The 20,373-nt window shown below is 36.3% G+C and overlaps 1 protein-coding gene across 1 annotated transcript in view; it reads left to right on the top strand.

Moving 5' to 3' along the window:
• Positions 1-10,934, top strand: part of LOC139131304 (uncharacterized) — a 29,776-nt gene extending 18,842 nt beyond the window's left edge. The window contains exons 12-13 of the mRNA XM_070697312.1: positions 7,249-7,409; positions 10,578-10,934. Coding sequence (XP_070553413.1) covers positions 7,249-7,409; positions 10,578-10,820 — 404 coding nt within the window. The 3' untranslated portion in view covers positions 10,821-10,934. The remainder of the gene's footprint in view (positions 1-7,248; positions 7,410-10,577) is intronic.
• Positions 10,935-20,373: the final 9,439 nt, after the last annotated feature.

Here is a 20,373-nt window from a genome sequence, read left to right as displayed (position 1 = left end):
CGATGACCTTTGACCTTAAATATGAGTATATGTCCATAACTCAGTAACCACAAGTGCTACACCCTTCATATTTGGTATGATGGGAGACCTTATGACATCACATCCTGTACCTTATTAATTATGTGCATATCTAATTGTGAGCCAGCAAATAGAGCTAGAGGTCTGATTTTTTGCTCACGTGTTCACACACGTGGGCATATGTCGCAGCGATGGATGTCTGTCTGTCTGTCTGTCTGTGTGTCTGTCTGTCTGTCTGTCTGTCTGTCTGTTGGTCCATTTTCTCAAAAACGGCTGAACATATTTCAGTCAAATTTGGTAGACATCTTCAGAATTCAAATGGCTAGAACTGAAAAGGTTTTGGTGGGCGTGGCTTGCATATTAATGAAGTTATCACAGTTTTAATTTTTCTGATACATGGTAGTCTATGGGAAGCCGGTATCTGTGGTTTGAGGGCGCTATCCCCACGTTACACTCTGGCTAGACGATGCTGAAATTAGACTCGGTTTCGGATTCGGTTTCGGATTCGGTTTCGGATTCTAGAGACTGAAAGAAATTTTATATTTTCAGCCAATTGTTACACTGTGGAATACTGGATTTCCTTACTTTCCCTGGACCCTTTTTTCAGCTAAAATAATATCTAATCACACTAAACAAAGTGAAAATCAGTATATAGGGATAACTTAGCAATACAAATTTTTTGACAAAATGTCATGTGATCTCGATGACCTTTGACCTTAAATATGAGTATATGTCCATAACTCAGTAACCACAAGTGCTACACCCTTCATATTTGGTATGATGGGAGACCTTATGACATCACATCCTGTACCTTATTAATTATGTGCATATCTAATTTTGAGCCAGCAAATAGAGCTAGAGGTCTGATTTTTGGTATATAGGTATAACTTAGCAATACAATTTTTTTGACAAAATGTCATGTGACCCCAATGACCTTTGACCTCAAATATACATATATGGCCATAACTAAGTAACCCCAAGTGCTACACCCTTCATATTTGGTATGATAGGAGACCTTATGACACCACATCCTGTACCTCATTAATTATGCGCATATCTAATTCTGAGCCAGCCAATAGAGCTAGAGGTCTGATTTTTGGTATATAGGGATAATTTAGCAATACAATTTTTTTGACAAAATGTCACGTGACCTCGGTGACCTTTGACCTCAAATATACATATTTGTCCATAACTCAGTAACCACAAGTGCTACAGCCTTCATGTATGGTATGATGGGACAGCTTATGACGCCACATATTGCACCTCATTAATTATGCGCATATCTAATTTTGAGCGCGCCAATAGAGCTAGAGGTCTGATTTTTGGTATATAGGGATAACTTAGCAATACAATTTTTTTGACAAAATGTCACGTGACCTCGGTGACCTTTGACCTCAAATATACATATTTGTCCATAACTCAGTAACCACAAGTGCTACAGCCTTCATGTATGGTATGATGAAACACCTTATGACGCCACATATTGTACCTCATTAATTATGCGCATATCTAATTTTAAGCGAGCCAATAGAGCTAGAGGTCTGATTTTTGGTATATAGGGATAACTTAGCAATACAATTTTTTTGACAAAATGTCACGTGACCTCGGTGACCTTTGACCTCAAATATACATATTTGTCCATAACTCAGTAACCACAAGTGCTACAGCCTTCATGTATGGTATGATGGGACAGCTTATGACGCCACATATTGTACCTCATTAATTATGCGCATATCTCATTCTGAGCGAGCCAATAGAGCTAGAGGTCTGATTTTTGGTATATAGGGATAACTTAGCAATGCAATTTTTTTGACAAAATGTCACGTGACCTCTTTGACCTTTGACCTCAAATATACATATTTTTCCATAACTCGGTAACCACAAGTGCTACACCCTTCATGTTTGGTATGATGGGACACGTTATGACGCCACATACTGTACCTCAATAATTATGCGCATATCTCATTCTGAGCGAGCCAATAGAGCTGGATGTCTGATTTTTGGTATATAGGGATAACTATAGGAGAGAAATTTTTTGACCAAATGTCATGTGACCCCGATGACCTTTTACCTAAAATATATGTTTATGTCAATAAATAAGTAACCACAAGTGCTATGTCCTTTGTATTTAGTAGGATGGGAGACCTTATGACAGCACACGCTTTACCTCATTAATTATGTACACATCTAATTCTGGGCAAGCGAATAGAGCTAGAGATCTGATTTTTTGGCATATAGGGATTAATTAGGAATATAATTTTTTTTTTTGAAAATGTCATGTGACCTTGATGACCTTTGACCTTGATTATACATATATATGCATATTTCAGTAACCACAAGTTCTATACCCTCCAATTTTGATAGGATATTAGACCTTAAGATGTCACATCTTGTACCTCATTTATAATGCGCATATGTATTTCTTGGCTGGCCAATACTGCTAGAGGTCTGATCTTTTTTCCCGATTTAGAACCGTAACTTAGACATGCCTCAGTGTTTCAAATTGGGAACAACGACATAGACCTATGTGCCCATAGATCTCAACATATACACTCCAATGATACTTCTTAATGACCACATTTTCCTGCCCCATCAAGACTAGTACTCCTATTACAAGTGGGGACTATGTCATTGTAAATGACTTGTTGAGTTAATGGTTGTATCACAGTATTCGATATATCTAATTCTGTATTTTTCCATTTTATATTCTGAATAATTACATTAAACATATTTCACTGTCTCCAGTACATTTCATTTAAGTATTTTCACTTCATGCACTTTATCCCTTTCACACATGTTCAAATATCTGACCAGAGAACAAACACTTAATAGTCCAGGATGGGAGCTACAGTGTCATTGACGCTATTTTTACTTCAGCCAATTCCTAATTTGCATATTAAATGAATTTTCATACTTAGGGTATTCATCTGAATTGACTTGATCAAAATTGATGTAACTTGCTATGTACATTTCAGACACTGTAATACAATATTATTGAAAGTCATTAATCATTTTCTCTTCAGCAATTCCTAATTTGCATGTTTAATGAACTTTCCTAATTAGAGATATATATCTGAATTGACTTGACCAAAGTTGACAAAACTTGCTACATATATTGCAGATACCATGATACAACATTATTGACAATCATTGAGCATTTTTACTTAAGTCAATTCCTAATTTACATATTTAATGAACTTTGCTTATTAGGGATATATACTGGGATTTACTTGATCAAAGTTGGCAAAACATGACAACATTGATGATTATACCTGGTTAAAACAATATCGAAAGTCATTTCACATTTTCATGTCAGCTAATTTACAATTTGCATATCTAATGAGCTTTCACAGCTCGGCATATATGGCTTGAAGGACTTGGCCAACGGTAATTACACTTGCTATATAAATGACAGCAGTCAAAGAACTTTAATATTTTTATTTCAGCTAATTACATATTTGTATACTTCATGACCTTTGAGAATTAATCAGCGGTGATTATTGTTCATTATGTTGATCATAATACTTTCAATGAAGTTGCAAACATGTGGCAAAGGTTGAAATTTACACATAACTGTATGAAACACGTGAGCATTTTCAGTTCATATCTGGTTGGTATATAGGTATAACTTAGCAATACAATTTTTTTGACAAAATGTCATGTGACCCCAATGACCTTTGACCTCAAATATACATATATGGCCATAACTAAGTAACCCCAAGTGCTACACCCTTCATATTTGGTATGATGGGAGACCTTATGACACCACATCCTGTACCTCATTAATTATGCGCATATCTAATTTTGAGCCAGCCAATAGAGCTAGAGGTCTGATTTTTGGTATATAGGGATAATTTAGCAATACAATTTTTTTGACAAAATGTCACGTGACCTCGGTGACCTTTGACCTCAAATATACATATTTGTCCATAACTCAGTAACCACAAGTGCTACAGCCTTCATGTTTGGTATGATGGGACAGCTTATGACGCCACATATTGTACCTCATTAATTATGCGCATATCTCATTCTGAGAGAGCCTATAGAGCTAGAGGTCTGATTTTTGGTATATAGGGATAACTTAGCAATACAATTTTTTTGACAAAATGTCACGTGACCTCGGTGACCTTTGACCTCAAATATACATATTTGTCCATAACTCAGTAACCACAAGTGCTACAGCCTTCATGTATGGTATGATGAAACACCTTATGACGCCACATATTGTACCTCATTAATTATGCGCATATCAAATTTTGAGCGAGCCAATAGAGCTAGAGGTCTGATTTTTGGTATATAGGGATAACTTAGCAATACAATTTTTTGACAAAATGTCACGTGACCTCGGTGACCTTTGACCTCAAATATACATATTTGTCCATAACTCAGTAACCACAAGTGCTACAGCCTTCATGTATGGTATGATGGAACAGCTTATGACGCCACATATTGCACCTCATTAATTATGCGCATATCTCATTCTGAGCGAGCCAATAGAGCTAGAGGTCTGATTTTTGGTATATAGGGATAACTTAGCAATACAATTTTTTTGACAAAATGTCACGTGACCTCGGTGACCTTTGACCTCAAATATACATATTTGTCCATAACTCAGTAACCACAAGTGCTACAGCCTTCATGTATGGTATGATGAAACACCTTATGACGCCACATATTGTACCTCATTAATTATGCGCATATCTAATTTTGAGCGAGCCAATAGAGCTAGAGGTCTGATTTTTGGTATATAGGGATAACTTAGCAATACAATTTTTTTGGCAAAATGTCACGTGACCTCGGTGACCTTTGATCTCCAATATACATATTTTTCCATAACTCGGTAACCACAAGTGCTACACCCTTCATGTTTGGTATGATGGGACACGTTATGACGCCACATACTGTACCTCAATAATTATGCGCATATCTCATTCTGAGCGAGCCAATAGAGCTGGATGTCTGATTTTTGGTATATAGGGATAACTATAGGAGAGAAATTTTTTGACCAAATGTCATGTGACCTCGATGACCTTTTACTTAAAAAATATATGTTTATGTCAATAAATAAGTAACCACAAGTGCTATGTCCTTTGTATTTAGTAGGATGGGAGACCTTATGACAACACACGCTTTACCTCATTAATTATGTACACATCTAATTCTGGGCAAGCGAATAGAGCTAGAGATCTGATTTTTTGGCATATAGGGATTAATTAGGAATATAATTTTTTTTTTTGAAATGTCATGTGACCTTGATGACCTTTGACCTTGATTATACATATATATGCATATTTCAGTAACCACAAGTTCTATACCCTCCAATTTTGATAGGATATTAGACCTTAAGATGTCACATCTTGTACCTCATTTATAATGCGCATATGTATTTCTTGGCTGGCCAATACTGCTAGAGGTCTGATCTTTTTTCCCGATTTAGAACCGTAACTTAGACATGCCTCATGTGTTTCAAATTGGGAACAACGACATAGACCTATGTGCCCATAGATCTCAACATATACACTCCAATGATACTTCTTAATGACCACATTTTCCTGCCCCATCAAGACTAGTACTCCTATTACAAGTGGGGACTATGTCATTGTAAATGACTTGTTGAGTTAATGGTTGTATCACAGTATTCGATATATCTAATTCTGTATTTTTTCCATTTTATATTCTGAATAATTACATTAAACATATTTCACTGTCTCCAGTACATTTCATTTAAGTATTTTCACTTCATGCACTTTATCCCTTTCACACATGTTCAAATATCTGACCAGAGAACAAACACTAAATAGTCCAGGATGGGAGCTACAGTGTCATTGACGCTATTTTTACTTCAGCCAATTCCTAATTTGCATATTAAATGAATTTTCATACTTAGGGATATTCATCTGAATTGACTTGATCAAAATTGATGTAACTTGCTATGTACATTTCAGACACTGTAATACAATATTATTGAAAGTCATTAATCATTTTCTCTTCAGCAAATTCCTAATTTGCATGTTTAATGAACTTTCCTAATTAGAGATATATATCTGAATTGACTTGACCAAAGTTGACAAAACTTGCTACATATATTGCAGATACCATGATACAACATTATTGACAATCATTGAAGCATTTTTACTTAAGTCAATTCCTAATTTACATATTTAATGAACTTTGCTTATTAGGGATATATACTGGGATTTACTTGATCAAAGTTGGCAAAACATGACAACATTGATGATTATACCTGGTTAAAACAATATCGAAAGTCATTTCACATTTTCATGTCAGCTAATTTACAATTTGCATATCTAATGAGCTTTCACAGCTCGGCATATATGGCTTGAAGGACTTGGCCAACGGTAATTACACTTGCTATATAAATGACAGCAGTCAAAGAACTTTAATATTTTTATTTCAGCTAATTACATATTTGTATACTTCATGACCTTTGAGAATTAATCAGTGGTGATTATTGTTCATTATGTTGATCATAATACTTTCAATGAAGTTGCAAACATGTGGCAAAGGTTCAAATTTACACATAACTGTATGAAACACGTGAGCATTTTCAGTTCATATCTGGTTATATTAGTTCTAGTCAAAGTCTAACGCTGTCACCTAACATTTACATGCTCAAGAACTGCGCTGTCGATCACCAGCCGACGACGGGGACAGGATTATTTTAAAGACGAGATATGACTATGACGTAGTATTTTCGCGGAATTCATAGACTTAACTTCAAAATCATTTTTCAAAATTAACAAAAATATATGAAATCCATTGTGTAATTCACATTGAATTATCATTAAAAAATTCTACGGCCCACCAGACAAAGTGTTTGAAAGACGCTTTGCAAATATCGTCCAATCTTCCAAAACACACATCATGCGAATAGAACAGATTTATAGAAGTATATATGGGATTGAAACCTTACCAGTTACCATCACCTATTTAAATGCTGTCAAACAAGAGCAGGAGGGAGACTCCCATGCCATCGATGTTGCATACGCTAGCTTTGCGAATCCTGTCTTTAACTTACTCTTCTGTAACTTTTTTGATCACTGTCACTGAGCTTGTTTGAGGATCGTCACTCAATGTTTTGGTCATACAAATATGTTAACAGACAAAATTTATATGACAAATAATCAAGAAGTACTAGCTAATGGGACGCTTTCGTCGATTGAAAGCGTAATGAATTATCCTGCCTTGCCTTTTATGTCCACTTACCAGAAACATCCGGGAAGTTCACGACATTTGAAAAGAAATGTATTCCGAAAATATCTTACAAGGATGTTCATGAAGTAATAGGGCAATTAAAAGCAGCCGCAATTGGAAATGATTTGAGATGTCTTCAGTACTGCTACAACGTATTAAAGTCCTATCCAAGCGAAGTAAGTTTAAAAACACGATTGGAACTAATTTGGGATAATTTGATGGTGAAGTAACGTCTTTTAAATCTAAAAGTGTAAGCTCATCTGCTATGCCTTTTCCGCTATACACTTGTTTTTATGAGTAATTTGTAATATTGAGATATTCAGCTATAGGGCACCTAAAATTGACAAATTTGAAAAACATGAAGATTCAATTACCCTAAATTAGTATTAATCGTGTTGCTATTAGGAGCCCATGTGGGAGTGCTACCTTAATGGTTTTGGTTTTCTTCTCCTTCTTCTTCTTCTTCTTCTTCTTCCCGTTAAAGTGTGAATGGTAAATTTTCAACTGTTTTCTAAATGTTTTACATATAATCTATAAAATTGATGCATTGAGCTAAAGGATCTGTAAATTTCATTTCGGACCTTCAGTTTCGTACCTACATTTCCGTCAAAATATCAACCGTACTTTGTTTTCCTACATTATTTTACATCGGTATCGGACTTTACGCTTTCGAACGACCAGATCGATCCGCCAAGTCCCACTTACTTTATGAGCATCATGTATCGTACAGATTACTATAAAATAGAATGCTAGCCCAATTGCCAATAATCTGCATCGTCGATTGTACGTATTTTTCTACACTAGTCCAAGTCGCTTGGCTTTTCACGACAGCAGTTAATGTAGCCTCAATCGCATACACACCACGATCTTCGCAACCGCATGACGGAGTATATTTCTTCAATTTCGCAATCACCTGACCACTAATGCGACAGTCTGCTGAAGTGTATTCTTGTAATTTACTCTGTTTTCGATATCAATATTTTTTCCTCCATTGTGTTGCAGTTCATACAGGCACTGCTTGCATACGTTTTGATAGCGCGGCTCAATCTTCTCTGTCATTGGCGCAACATTAACTTTTCTCAACAAACCCGTGCGAAGAGGTAATATTTATTGCTTGGATGTCGCTAAAGCAGCAAATTGATGCTCATTTCTTCATTACAAAACGTTCAAATACCGATGAATAGGAAAATACAGGTAATTTAGAAGGTAAAATTGAGAAAAGTTTACATTACTTGGGCTTTAAAGTTTGTGCATAAAAGTCGCAAGCGGTCATCCGACTTTAGCTACCATTTTTTACTTTTGGAAAATCAACATTTAATCTACAAAATTATCTTCAGAACCGGCAAGTCATTTGAGCTGAAATTTTTCCAATGTCACCATTGCTATGTGTACTCGCAACTTTGAGAAAGGTGTTGCAATTTGTCTCGTGGTTTGGCGCCATACAGCTATTTATAAAAAAATCTATACATTCATCAGGAAATAATATGTAACACCCCTTTTTTCTCAAGAAAGAATGCACCTTTCAAGCTTACATTTAGACCATATCATCGATACTTTTAGTACTTGCTGTATTTGCACTTTCAACACTTGCGTTAGCAGTCCGGGTCATCTCCAAAATTGGAGACGCTATTACCATAATATTTTCCCTCTCTCATTAGCCAATCAGAGGCCAGCGCGCCATCAGTAAAAATTGTATTTCCTGGCAAGCTCCACATGCGTCCTTCGTTACGTACGCCATACTGTGTCGAACTCCCGCGCCGTATTCTGTCATAATGTCGAACAGTTGTGTGGCCACTCTGTCAAAACACAATTTCAAAATCGCGTACCAGTTTTATTCTGGCTAAGACAACCAAACCCCATACATCGCTCTGATTCCTAGACTCTGGCTTGAAGTCCTGCGAAATATAAATCGTGTACCTACACGGATCGTTCAGAATACCCCATTTGTATCGGAGATGGCAGCGATACAAATTCTACCGTATGGGGAACAGTTGTGTGGCCACTCTGTCAACACATTTTCAAAATCGCGTACCATTTTTAGTCTGCGTTTGAAAACTACAAAACAGGTATCGTTTTAAAGCTCTGACATAGCTCTTCTTTCTTGCAAAATGTTATACGCGTACCTACACAAATAACCTTTATAACAGTATTTCTAATAGAGATGACGAACATCCACAAAATGATTCTCGGTACTTGAGCGAAATCGATAAACTGGGGGTAGAAATGAATCGTCAATATTTCGAATATTTGTTCACTTATCGGACTCATTGTTGGACATGACCTTCTGCAGAACACGTGGATTATGTTGACTGTCGAAATTCGTCGAAATTCACAAGACAGGGGCTTAATAAGCGGCCCAAAACTACCGATCACACTTGGTGGGTAATTTGTGACCCAGCGTGACCTGTACTTTATTAATGATGTAATCTGGTCGATGATTGGCTGAATGCCGGAATACATTATCATAATGAGTCTCCAATTTTGGAGATGACCCGGACTGGTTAGTGTTAAGTGCGTTTAAGTGATCGCTAGGTTTCGCCGCCATGTTGTCATTTATAAAAAAATTACCATAACCATGAAATAATACTAAAAGAGTATTGAACACGATTGGAACTAATTTGGGAGAATCGGAACTTTGTATTGTTAAAATTTATCAAAAATGTTAGGCACCCTTTAGCTGAAAGTTGCAATGTTACAAATTATCTATAAAAAACATGTGTATTTTAGAATATTGGAATATTGGAAATAGCAATAGTACAGCTTCGGGGTTGTTTTTTATATCCACCAATATGGGTCCATCTTTATCTACTCAAGCACAGTCTCATCTTAAGATATCTGACGAACAGAGAGGTAAAGCTCAGGGAGTAGATGGGATCAGACATATTGTGGACAATATCTCTTCAGTGAGTAATTAAGCTAATTAGGTATGTTAGTATGTAATTATAAGCTTAATGATAGGGCTAGAAGTCTTGTTGTCCTGGGATATGAACTAGTTAAGTACTGGACAAAAATTTGTTCCGAAATTAGGAAGATTTTGGATGGCTTTGAATGACCTTTCACCTTATATTGATTATGTAAATTTGTAATTTCTGCTGACCATTTGGACTCATGAAATTGGTTTCTGGTGCATGTAAGCTTGGGCACAGTCAACACTGCTTGCAGCTTTAATTTTATTTAAATTGCCGTGTATGTCACATTAAAATATCATCAGTGCCATAGAATTATGCCGTTGTGCTATGTGAGTATACGTCTCCGACCACGTACCTACCGTCTTGTTTTGAAAGGTCGGTATGGTTAGTATGGCTTTTTTTACTCATGGTTATTTTTTGTTTGTAAATATATAGGACTTCGAAGATGCTTGCCTCATGGTGTATGGAGAGCATATTAAGGTTGAATTTTATTCGGGGGAAAAATCTAATCTGTTTGAAGTGACTCTTGATGACAAAAATGACCCTGTCTTGAATGACAATGGTCTGTATTATTGGAAATACGAAGAAAAGGCCGTTACAATTTGTCCAAGCAAAGAAGGTAAACTTTCGTGCTATTCTGCCATTATCCGGGATCATGATTTGAGTCAGACTTCTTGATCATAATCATATGTCCTAAATTCACAACATTTTGCAAAGGTAAACGTCAGATTTGCATCATCTCCTGCTAATTCACTTACACATTGGAGGAAAGTACTATGCATATCTTCCAAACATGGGTTTCGAACTCAATGACATGTTGCATTGTTCCAACGTTAAGAAGGCACATAGTTTTCTGTCTCAGAGGCCCGGAAATCTACAGATTAAAGCAATGCTCGAGACGGCCAAAATTCAGAGAGAGAGAGAGAGACTTTGTCGTGGACAGAGTGTAATAGGGAGTTTTTGCTTACGGGGAGGCCCCTTGTGCAGAATTGCAGAGGGGAAGACGGGTAATTAGTAAGTGACAAATCTAGCAGAACAGGTTGCAAAAAGTTTACGATATCTACTTCGAGATTGTGTAGAATATGTTAGAATATAACTTTTACATTCAAAAACGCCTCTCATTATGATCGGACAACTTCTTTAAATCGGCTTGTTGGCTGCCTATCTATATCTATGTATCTGTATTAAGTGCAAGACTTCGGCTAATTGCTCATTTTTCACAGAGAACATACAAAAGTGAGATGCTCCGCGATAAAAAAATACAAATAGTAACGTACACTTAGAATATACAAATTTACACCATGGAGATGCTAGCTCCTTTTAAAACGCGGTAACTCCTCCCGTGTTTTAAATACGTTTGACAAATATAAAGACAACTGAGAAATTACATGTTCATTTTGTGACGAGAGAAGGTTATTTCACCTGGATTTACTCTAAATGATATGGAAATTTAAGTAACCCTGATATCCTCGTAAAACGGACAAATCAATACTAAATGAAATTCATTTTCAATAACCCGGACATTTCTGACAGTTTTGCAATACATATGACTCTTTTATGATGTGGAACTTTATAATGATTTAAGATTTAATGTATGTTTGGAACAATGAAAATCGGCTGAAACTCAAGTCTTGTAGAATTTCAAGCCATAGTGCTATTCTTGTTCATAACAATCGTTAATTCAACAGAAAAACTCTGGGTCACCTATTTGTTGTTCAAGCCATACTATGCAAAAACCGTATCTTAGAAGTAAATTTTAAACAGAATTGCCCATGCACGTAATTCTCCCAGTATCTTCTAATTTTTTCAGCATGAAAGGCATGCCTTTAGATACCATTTTATCCATTACAAGAAGTTTTGACGAATGAGTAATAAATCTTTTAAAATATAAACAATGAAATATTCATATTTCAAAAAACAGTAGCAACGTGTTGACTTTAATTAATTTTTATTATTAATACTGAAATAACAGGGCGAAGAAATCAGTCCCCTGGGGTGGGGAGGGAGGTTTTTTGTGTAACGGTTTACCTTATTTGATTTTATTTATTTTGACTGTGATATTTCAAATAAAGAGTTCAACTTCACACCGTCTGACTGCTTTCTTTATTTCTACAAGTAATTTTATTAATTTTTGACTGATACTCCAAATAAAGATATCGACTCCACACAGTCTGACTGCTTTATATATTACCGACAAGTCCTTATCTCCTTATCTCCTCTCCAACTTGTGTTCACACCACTATAATTACTCCGAAAAACATTGCCAAGTTGCTAATCTGCTGTCCGTATCAGCGGATTAATTGATTGAGTCATCACCACAGCCGTCACACACGTAGTAAAATAAGGATCCTTATTTTTACTATACGTGTGTAACGGAGTTGGAGAGGAGATAAGGACTTGTCTGTAATATATAAAGCAGTCAGACGGTGTGCAGTCGAAATCTTTATTTGAAATATCACAGTCAAAATTAATAAAATCAAATAAGGTAAACCGTTGCACAAAAACCCTCCCTCCCCACCCCAGGGAACTGATTTCTTCGCCCTGTGCTGAAATTGAAGTTTTTTATCCAAATATACGTCCCCTCCATCCTTCGAGTAAGTATTGCTTCCATTATACTAAACTTTGGGTTCATTGCTTTTGAAAGTATATTTTGAGGGAGTTTCCTTGTCATCGTAGATGAAAAATAATCCTTTGAAATAACTGCATTGGCAACGTGCAGTTCCACCTTAAAATATTTGTAAAAAGTTTACTACAGACTTAAAGCAAAGAAATACCTCTGAAGTTGTTTACATCTTTGATGACATAATATTAATGGAATATTTACAAATTTCGTGGAAAAAACCATCAGGCTTTCTTATTACTTGAGCTCTAGGTGACGCCAAAGACTACCTCAACATATATCGTTTTATTGACCCAATGCAGTTGTTTTCTGTGCATAGTTATAAATTATTATTGGTTGTCATGAACAAATAAATCTGATTTCTCTGTATTTTAAAAGTCACCATCACCGGATGTGATATTACGGGTATTTCACATTTTCTTAATAAACGATTCAGCAGGGCAGATTTCAGTATTCAAACTTCCCCTAGCGCTTACACGCAAGTTCTTTATAAGACCCCAAAAGAATAATCCTTTTTTTTCTGGGTTGTTTTTTTTGTTAATTTTGGCAACTTTTCTTTCCAGAAACGATTGAATAGACATCTCGCTCTTTTGTTATTCTCAAAATCCTCAGGTTTGTTGAAGATACGATATTTACATAAAAATCGGAATTTCTCCTTTCTCTTTGCACGGCATTCCTCGTCACATCAGGGTTTTGACATTCCACCCATACAACCACCAACTTCAGTTTTCATGCTTTCACTGGCCCTGGAAAAATGCTGTTAAAACACGTATGGCTTGATATCAGTAAATTGACTGTACTGTCGTCTTGCAACTTTCCCTGGAAGGAATCAATCAAGTATTCCGCACAGTAAGGTATAACAACTGAATAATTTCAAAATTTTGAATAAATTCAAAAATACCACCAATGGCAAGCATATAATCCACAACACCTCATCCTTGGTTTGTAACACATGTATATTCGCCATTATTGTCACCTTCCCCCAGTGACCATTCTATTTTTTATTTTATTTTTATTTTATTTTATTTGATACACAGATCAACGGGCAAACCCACTAACAGATCTGCGAAACAAAAAAGTCACACAATCACAAGACAAATGTACAAGACAACCATAAAAGTAGCACGATACATTAAATTGAAAAAAAAAAACATACACAAATCAAAAAGAAGAACTGTTAAAATGACTGGATAAAATAGTTTTAAAACTACACAGCGTAGAAAAAATATCTATATTACATTTAAAAGAGATATCATTAAAAACAGACATGCATCTGGGCACTGTCGAGAATTTTCTGCAATTAACAGAACACAAGTCTGGTTTAAAAAGGGGTTTCCTGCGTAAATTTCTACTGGGGGCATAAAAGCAGATTTGATTTAGAATATCTGGAGCATCATAATGTGAATGAATTATTTTGTACAAAAAGCACATGTCAAGGGTTAGTCTTCTATTGTGTAACTTAGGAATGTTCAGAATTCTGCAATAAAATGGGTAGCTGGATTTACTGCAGTGAACATTGAGTTTGCGACAAATGTATTTCACAAATTTAATTTGTACTCTCTCGATTTTTTCTGACCGGCCTTCTGGTGGGGTGACCACACAACAGAGCCATACTCTAGAATAGATCTTACATAAACAAAATACAGAGAAATAATTGCTGAAATGTCATTAAATGGCTGGCAGAGACGCTTAATAAAACCAAGAGATTTGAAGGCTCTAGAAACAATGTTATTGATGTGAAAAGAATAATTAAGGTTGGAAGTAAGGTAAATGCCCAAATCCTTGACAACAGAGACCCGTTGAAGAGGGGTACCATTGATGGAGTAATCAAGAGAGGAAATGATTCTTTTCTTAAGTGTAAAACTGATAAATTTACATTTACTGATATTAGGTGACAGTTTCCAGTTGTTACACCATTGTGCAAACTTGTCAAGATCTTGCTGTAACATGACACAGTCAGCGAGGGATGTGATGGTGCGATAGATCTTGGCATCGTCGGCATACAAGCTGAGCTTTGCAGAAATATCTAACAGTGAAATTCATTCAAAATATGCAGTAACATTTCAAAAAAACTTCTACTAAAGATCTTAACCTCATCATCTTTCCAATTTCGTGCCCTGTCAAATATGTCAAAATCATCAACATCTTAACTCAGTGAGAAGAACGCGTCTCTTTCGTCATGTTGTTGAACAATGATATCGTAAAGGTTTTTTTGTGCGAGCGTTACAATCCGCGGACATAATTAAATTAAAGTCGACCGCTAAAGAAAATTTCCTCCATGTGACTGTACAACCGAATTATCCCCTTTCGTTCCGTGATGTTATAGATTGACGAACCTTCAGGTGAAATATAAACCATACCAATGATAATATCATGCACTGAACTTAGCATGTCTTTACAATAAGGAGCAAACTGTATCGCCTACATTGCAAAGTATCTTAGCAAAACGTGAAAGATTTCATCTGACAAAAAATACTGTCCCCATCTGGAAATTTTACAGTTTGCGAGAGTCGTCTTCGAGAGGTTTAAAAGAATGAATAACCCGGTAAAAATGAGTCAAAATCAGAATCAGATGGTGCAAATGTTTCACATATACCAACAACAACGAATTTTGAAAGAAGTTGTTTAACTTATTTATTTTGTTGATACTTTTTGAGGCCATTAGTTACAGGTTTGAGTTCGTTGACGCTGCGGATCATGTATAGCCAAATTTGTAGGGTAAAGACACAGTGGGCCGGCCGTGTACCTTGATCTTAGTGACTTCTTGCCATGTTTTGTCGAATTTGAACTTTTTACCTTCAATGATGATAGTGTCATATATCAACGTGGCTTTTTGTGTTCAATTCTCGCTCTCCGCAGAAACGGAATAAGATTTCGTTCTTCTTCTTCTGGCAGGATCTATAATAGATAATCTTCAATGACTTTGTAATTCGAACCTTCTAATATTAAAGGCTCGGCCGGTTTGCAGTACACGGCACAGTGCTTTTTATGACAGGAAATTAACAGTTATCTTCAGTTATCCGTTGGATTATAACATTATTTCACTGTGGCCACACAGTTTGTCACAACTTTCTGTTGTCTTTACAAAGTTTTTGATAACCGTCTTGCAGACTTTGGACGGAGCCATTGATTTTCTCAATGTGTTTTTAACGTCCGCCAATTCTATCTTTAGTTATGTGTTACCTCTTTCGTTTTTTTATATATCTGTGAGTACTGCCATCATTTGATTTCCTTCGATTCCTGACGTTGCACAAACGGGATTGAACAAAGGACAACGTGAAGTAGGCACGATTGCCCCTTGTCTCGATAAAGTGGCTTGTTGTGTTCTAGAAGTTTATCTAGGGATTAAGTCGTTGGCGCCACCCAATCAAGTAGACAGAGGACATGAGGCTTAGGATTGAATCGTTCATGCCATTTCACCCACCCTGACGTAGGGTGTAACTTTGACTTTTCTGTGCAAATTAGTTGCAACAGTATTGCTATGAATAGCTTCAGCACAGGACTTTGCAGCATTCGTGTCGGGTAAATTTCTTGATTCCATCCAACGATGCAATGTGTCATGGGCAGCCAGCAGCCATACGTGGTAATGAAAACATAACACAACACTATATAACAGCACCCGTACCTTTAAATGTCTTCATCGACCGTTGAACCATTGTGTGTACGGCGTGTACTTATCACAAGTTCAAAAAGTTCTCCAGGATTTTGGTTGCCATAACACGCTAATTGCAGCTCTGCAGGTCTCAATTCCCACACCCATACTTCCAACGTTTTTTACTAAAAATAATACGACGGCTTTAGCCGAATAGAAAGACTTTTACGGAGGACGACTTCTTCGAGTGACTCCGCCCGACATAGTCACATGACCACCCGGTTGACTACCCATATCACAGTGAGGCCTCAAATTGTAGCTACAGCCTTTGCCCACTGCATTATACCGGCTAGGTAAGATAAAGGTTAGTCAAAAAGCGATTTCATCAATAGGAAAATGTCAAAGTGCTCCGGTAAAGGACGAAATGATACAAACTATATAACAGAGAATCCCAGATCGCCAGATGTGTGTGGTCCTATCTTGCGGAAACAGCATTGCATTTACATGTGACTTAATTATTTAATACTCGTCCACTGTGATCTTTTTCGAACAATAATTGAAAGGAATAAAGGTCCACTTATGCTTGCATGCATCAACCACTCCGTTTGAATATTTACGATGGATTTGAATCTTGCGAAATCTTCATGAAATTCTGATTAGTCATGATCATAATTTGAGCGTTAAATTACAAGTGAAGCTCTCTGCTTTATATGACCCAATTATGACAAGAAAGCTTGCAGAGTAATTGTAAACATCATAAAGACAAACTTTATCTTTTGCATCTCGCCGAAAGTCAGAAGCCAATAATAATTCTGAGAATTATTTATAAATTTATTTATGTTTACCAATACAGGAGAAATAATCGACATTGTAGATCGCATAAATGTCGACGAAGTTGAAGCCCTTCTTGAAAGATGTAAAGATAAGTGGCCTAAAAGCGAACCATCCACTGATACATGTCTCGTAACTGTCAAACAAAATATAAAGGAAAAGGTGATGTACTTAATTATCTAATTTTACACAGTAGAGTGTTATTTTTACTGAGCATATAGACTAGGTTCTTGTCTGTGATTTGTAGATATTTGAGTGGGGGAATGCGATGATTTGTGTACTGTTTTCATATGGAATGTGTGCTAGTGGGATGAACGCGATGAGTAGGGTGTACGTGATACCAAGAATTTGCCCGGCAGAAACTAGCTACTGCACAGACTCAAAGGTAGTCTGGCAGAGACCCACTCTCGAACCAGAGTTCTTATCGCGCGTACGCTAATTTTTGCATAGAGGATGGACTTTGCATTTTCAGCTAGTTCGTCACAGTGTCGGTTTTCGAGCTGACTTCCGGTTTGCGGATCGGTATGTGGTGATTGACCACATAAACAAGACACCTGTGGCAGAGTCATTATCGGCGACAGCGCAAGGAATTGTGGGAAATACACGCCGATAAAAAACCGCGTCACCTCATCATTTTTGGAATATGTCTAGGATGAGAAACAAACCTTTTATTTTTCTTGGCCTAGTGACTGATTTATTTACAAGTTAACATACATTTGATCTAGCCCTTGTGAAATTGACCAATTATCTTTGTCAATTACAGGATATCGAAAATGGTAAGCTTATCATCGTCGTTGAAAACAAAAAGTTTGTGTTGCAGTCTGGTGACGAAAATATGGTTTACGCATTTAAATGGTGTAAAAAAGAAGGAAATAAAGGAGAATTCAAATTCAAGAAGAAAAATATGAAGGTGATCAGAGGCATGAAAACAGTGGCACGATTTGTCGGAGGTCTTGCACCAATTGCTATCCCCCTCGATAAAGTGATCGATGTGATGTTTAAATAGGGGGAGTGAGTCGTTTGATTATCATCAATCACGCATTCCATAGAGTTTCGTTTTCCAAACAGGCTGGGAAAAGTACCTGAAATTGATCGAAAAGTGTCGTCAGTTGTTAGTCTTACTTTTGTTATCATGCCTGTCGCCGCCCACTATAAAGTAGGTCGGACTAAAAGCTGTTTTAGATTGTACTTGGAGTCGTTGTTTCGATCTGCATTTAGACTTTCTAATATCCTCCACATTTAACATACTTTTCACGCCTTTCAAATGCCTCATGTACAGGTCGTTTGGATGTATCTTGGCCATCTTTACCACAAAGGATCAAAGTTTGCGTTTGAGAGGTCAAGTCTATCATTTTGGCTACATTCACAGCATGCAAAGCAAAGTCAAAAAGGTCATATATAGCTCTTGTATACATTGCATACCAATTTGTCTAGAAGCGATTAATATGGTATAAATTCTTCTACACTGAAGCTGAACTTGTGTGGACTTAGAATACGGCCTTGTATTGCGCCTGCTGGTCAAAGGGCGTATTCAGACAGTACATCTTCTGCTCAAATGATAGTCTTAATATTTCTGTACATCGACTCTAAAACACAAACAAATCACTTCGCCCTTTAACTAGTAGTATGTATATGTTTAGAGAAGTTTACAAAAAGGTAAAAAAATATATGTGTTCACGCCTCACGTTGTTGCATTTTTGCATAATGGCATGAAGAATATGGCAAGCGAAATGAATATCAGACCACTTCGATCAAATTTTATTTATTCTCGAGAACGTTCAAAAGTAAATACGTATATGATTATTGTTATCATTGCGTAACCAATCTTAAATAATGGTATTATTGTTACAAAGGTTATTTACTTTGACGTCAACTTTGCTAGTATTGCGTAATACCTACTTATATTTTGCCTAGGGACCAATAAGTCAAGAAATCATTAAACAAAACCATAAAATGATCATGATATTGACGTAGTGGTGTGAGAGGGTATGATCACGCATGATATCCACATGTATAGGGGATAATATGATGAGTTTGCATTTTCATTACATGCAAATACGAACTGTATATAAGAGGAAAACGACCGGTAGAAGAAACAAAACCTGTCAATATGTAACATCCATTTATAAGGAATAAACAATGTTGTTCTCTTTGAAGCCGCTACTCTGTTTCTGTATCCTGACGTCCTCTCGCTAGATATTCCCTGAAGGTAGATGGTAAACGATAATATTATAAGAACTATTCTGGTTGAAATGACGCAAAGTCAATAATACAATCAAATATTTCTAATTATAATGATGCAGTCATATTTTCTAAGTACCTAAAATGATTCTTTTGGGAGCCCTTTAGAAACGGAGGGTTTATTAAGATGTGCAAAATTGTTTCCTTGTCGATTCTTGAACTTTAATTCTTAATTCAAATGCTTCATTACTATTTTTATCCTCTCAAAATTTGGGAAATATTTGCTTCATATCTTCATTGAGAGTCTTTCTAACCCCTTCCCCATGGAGACGAAGTATGATGAACTAAAATCATCATACCATACTTTCCCTGTAATTGTTATCTAATTATGCAATGTAATCGTCTCCATCTATGAAATGTTTTCTTATCTACACTGATACTCTGTTTTGCTTTTATTCGTTTAAATTTCTCCCTAATATATGCAGTATGCTGAAAATTTAGTTCTTCACTTAACATTTCAGCTATTAATATTTTAATCACACATTCATTTCGAGTTCAGCCTAACTTCAGCTTTAATTTTGTCTATTAACCCTTTTCCTGCCAGACACATGAGACAGTATCACTTCCCCATCAGCCAAGTCAGTAAAAAGCGGTATTGAGCCAAAACATGACGTATTTTCACCCGCTTGGCTTGGTATGTTATAGCATCTTTAGTCCAAAAAAATCAAGTTTACAGTATTTATGTTTTCAACAGCCTTCAAATGTACAGTATTATGTTAAAATACACCATATGGAATATTTTTTGTTTCATTAATTTTAACGATCTTGACCTGATGGTGAAAAATGGATTTGGCAGGAAAGGGGTTAAGGAGACCCCGAAAACAGCCATAATGGGAATCTTAGAAAAAGCTGAATACATTCCTCTCATGCCAAACAATATGACGGTTTCTGTGTTGCCTCTGGCATAGTCAGGCCGTGCTTGCCAACGAGTTCAAAACGGCGAACAC

This window comes from Ptychodera flava, chromosome 4 (genome assembly GCF_041260155.1).
Source record: "Ptychodera flava strain L36383 chromosome 4, AS_Pfla_20210202, whole genome shotgun sequence".
NCBI classification, from domain to species: domain Eukaryota; kingdom Metazoa; phylum Hemichordata; class Enteropneusta; family Ptychoderidae; genus Ptychodera; species Ptychodera flava.
Note: the sequence above shows the minus strand (reverse complement) of the source record. Positions and strands in the feature narration are given on the sequence as shown.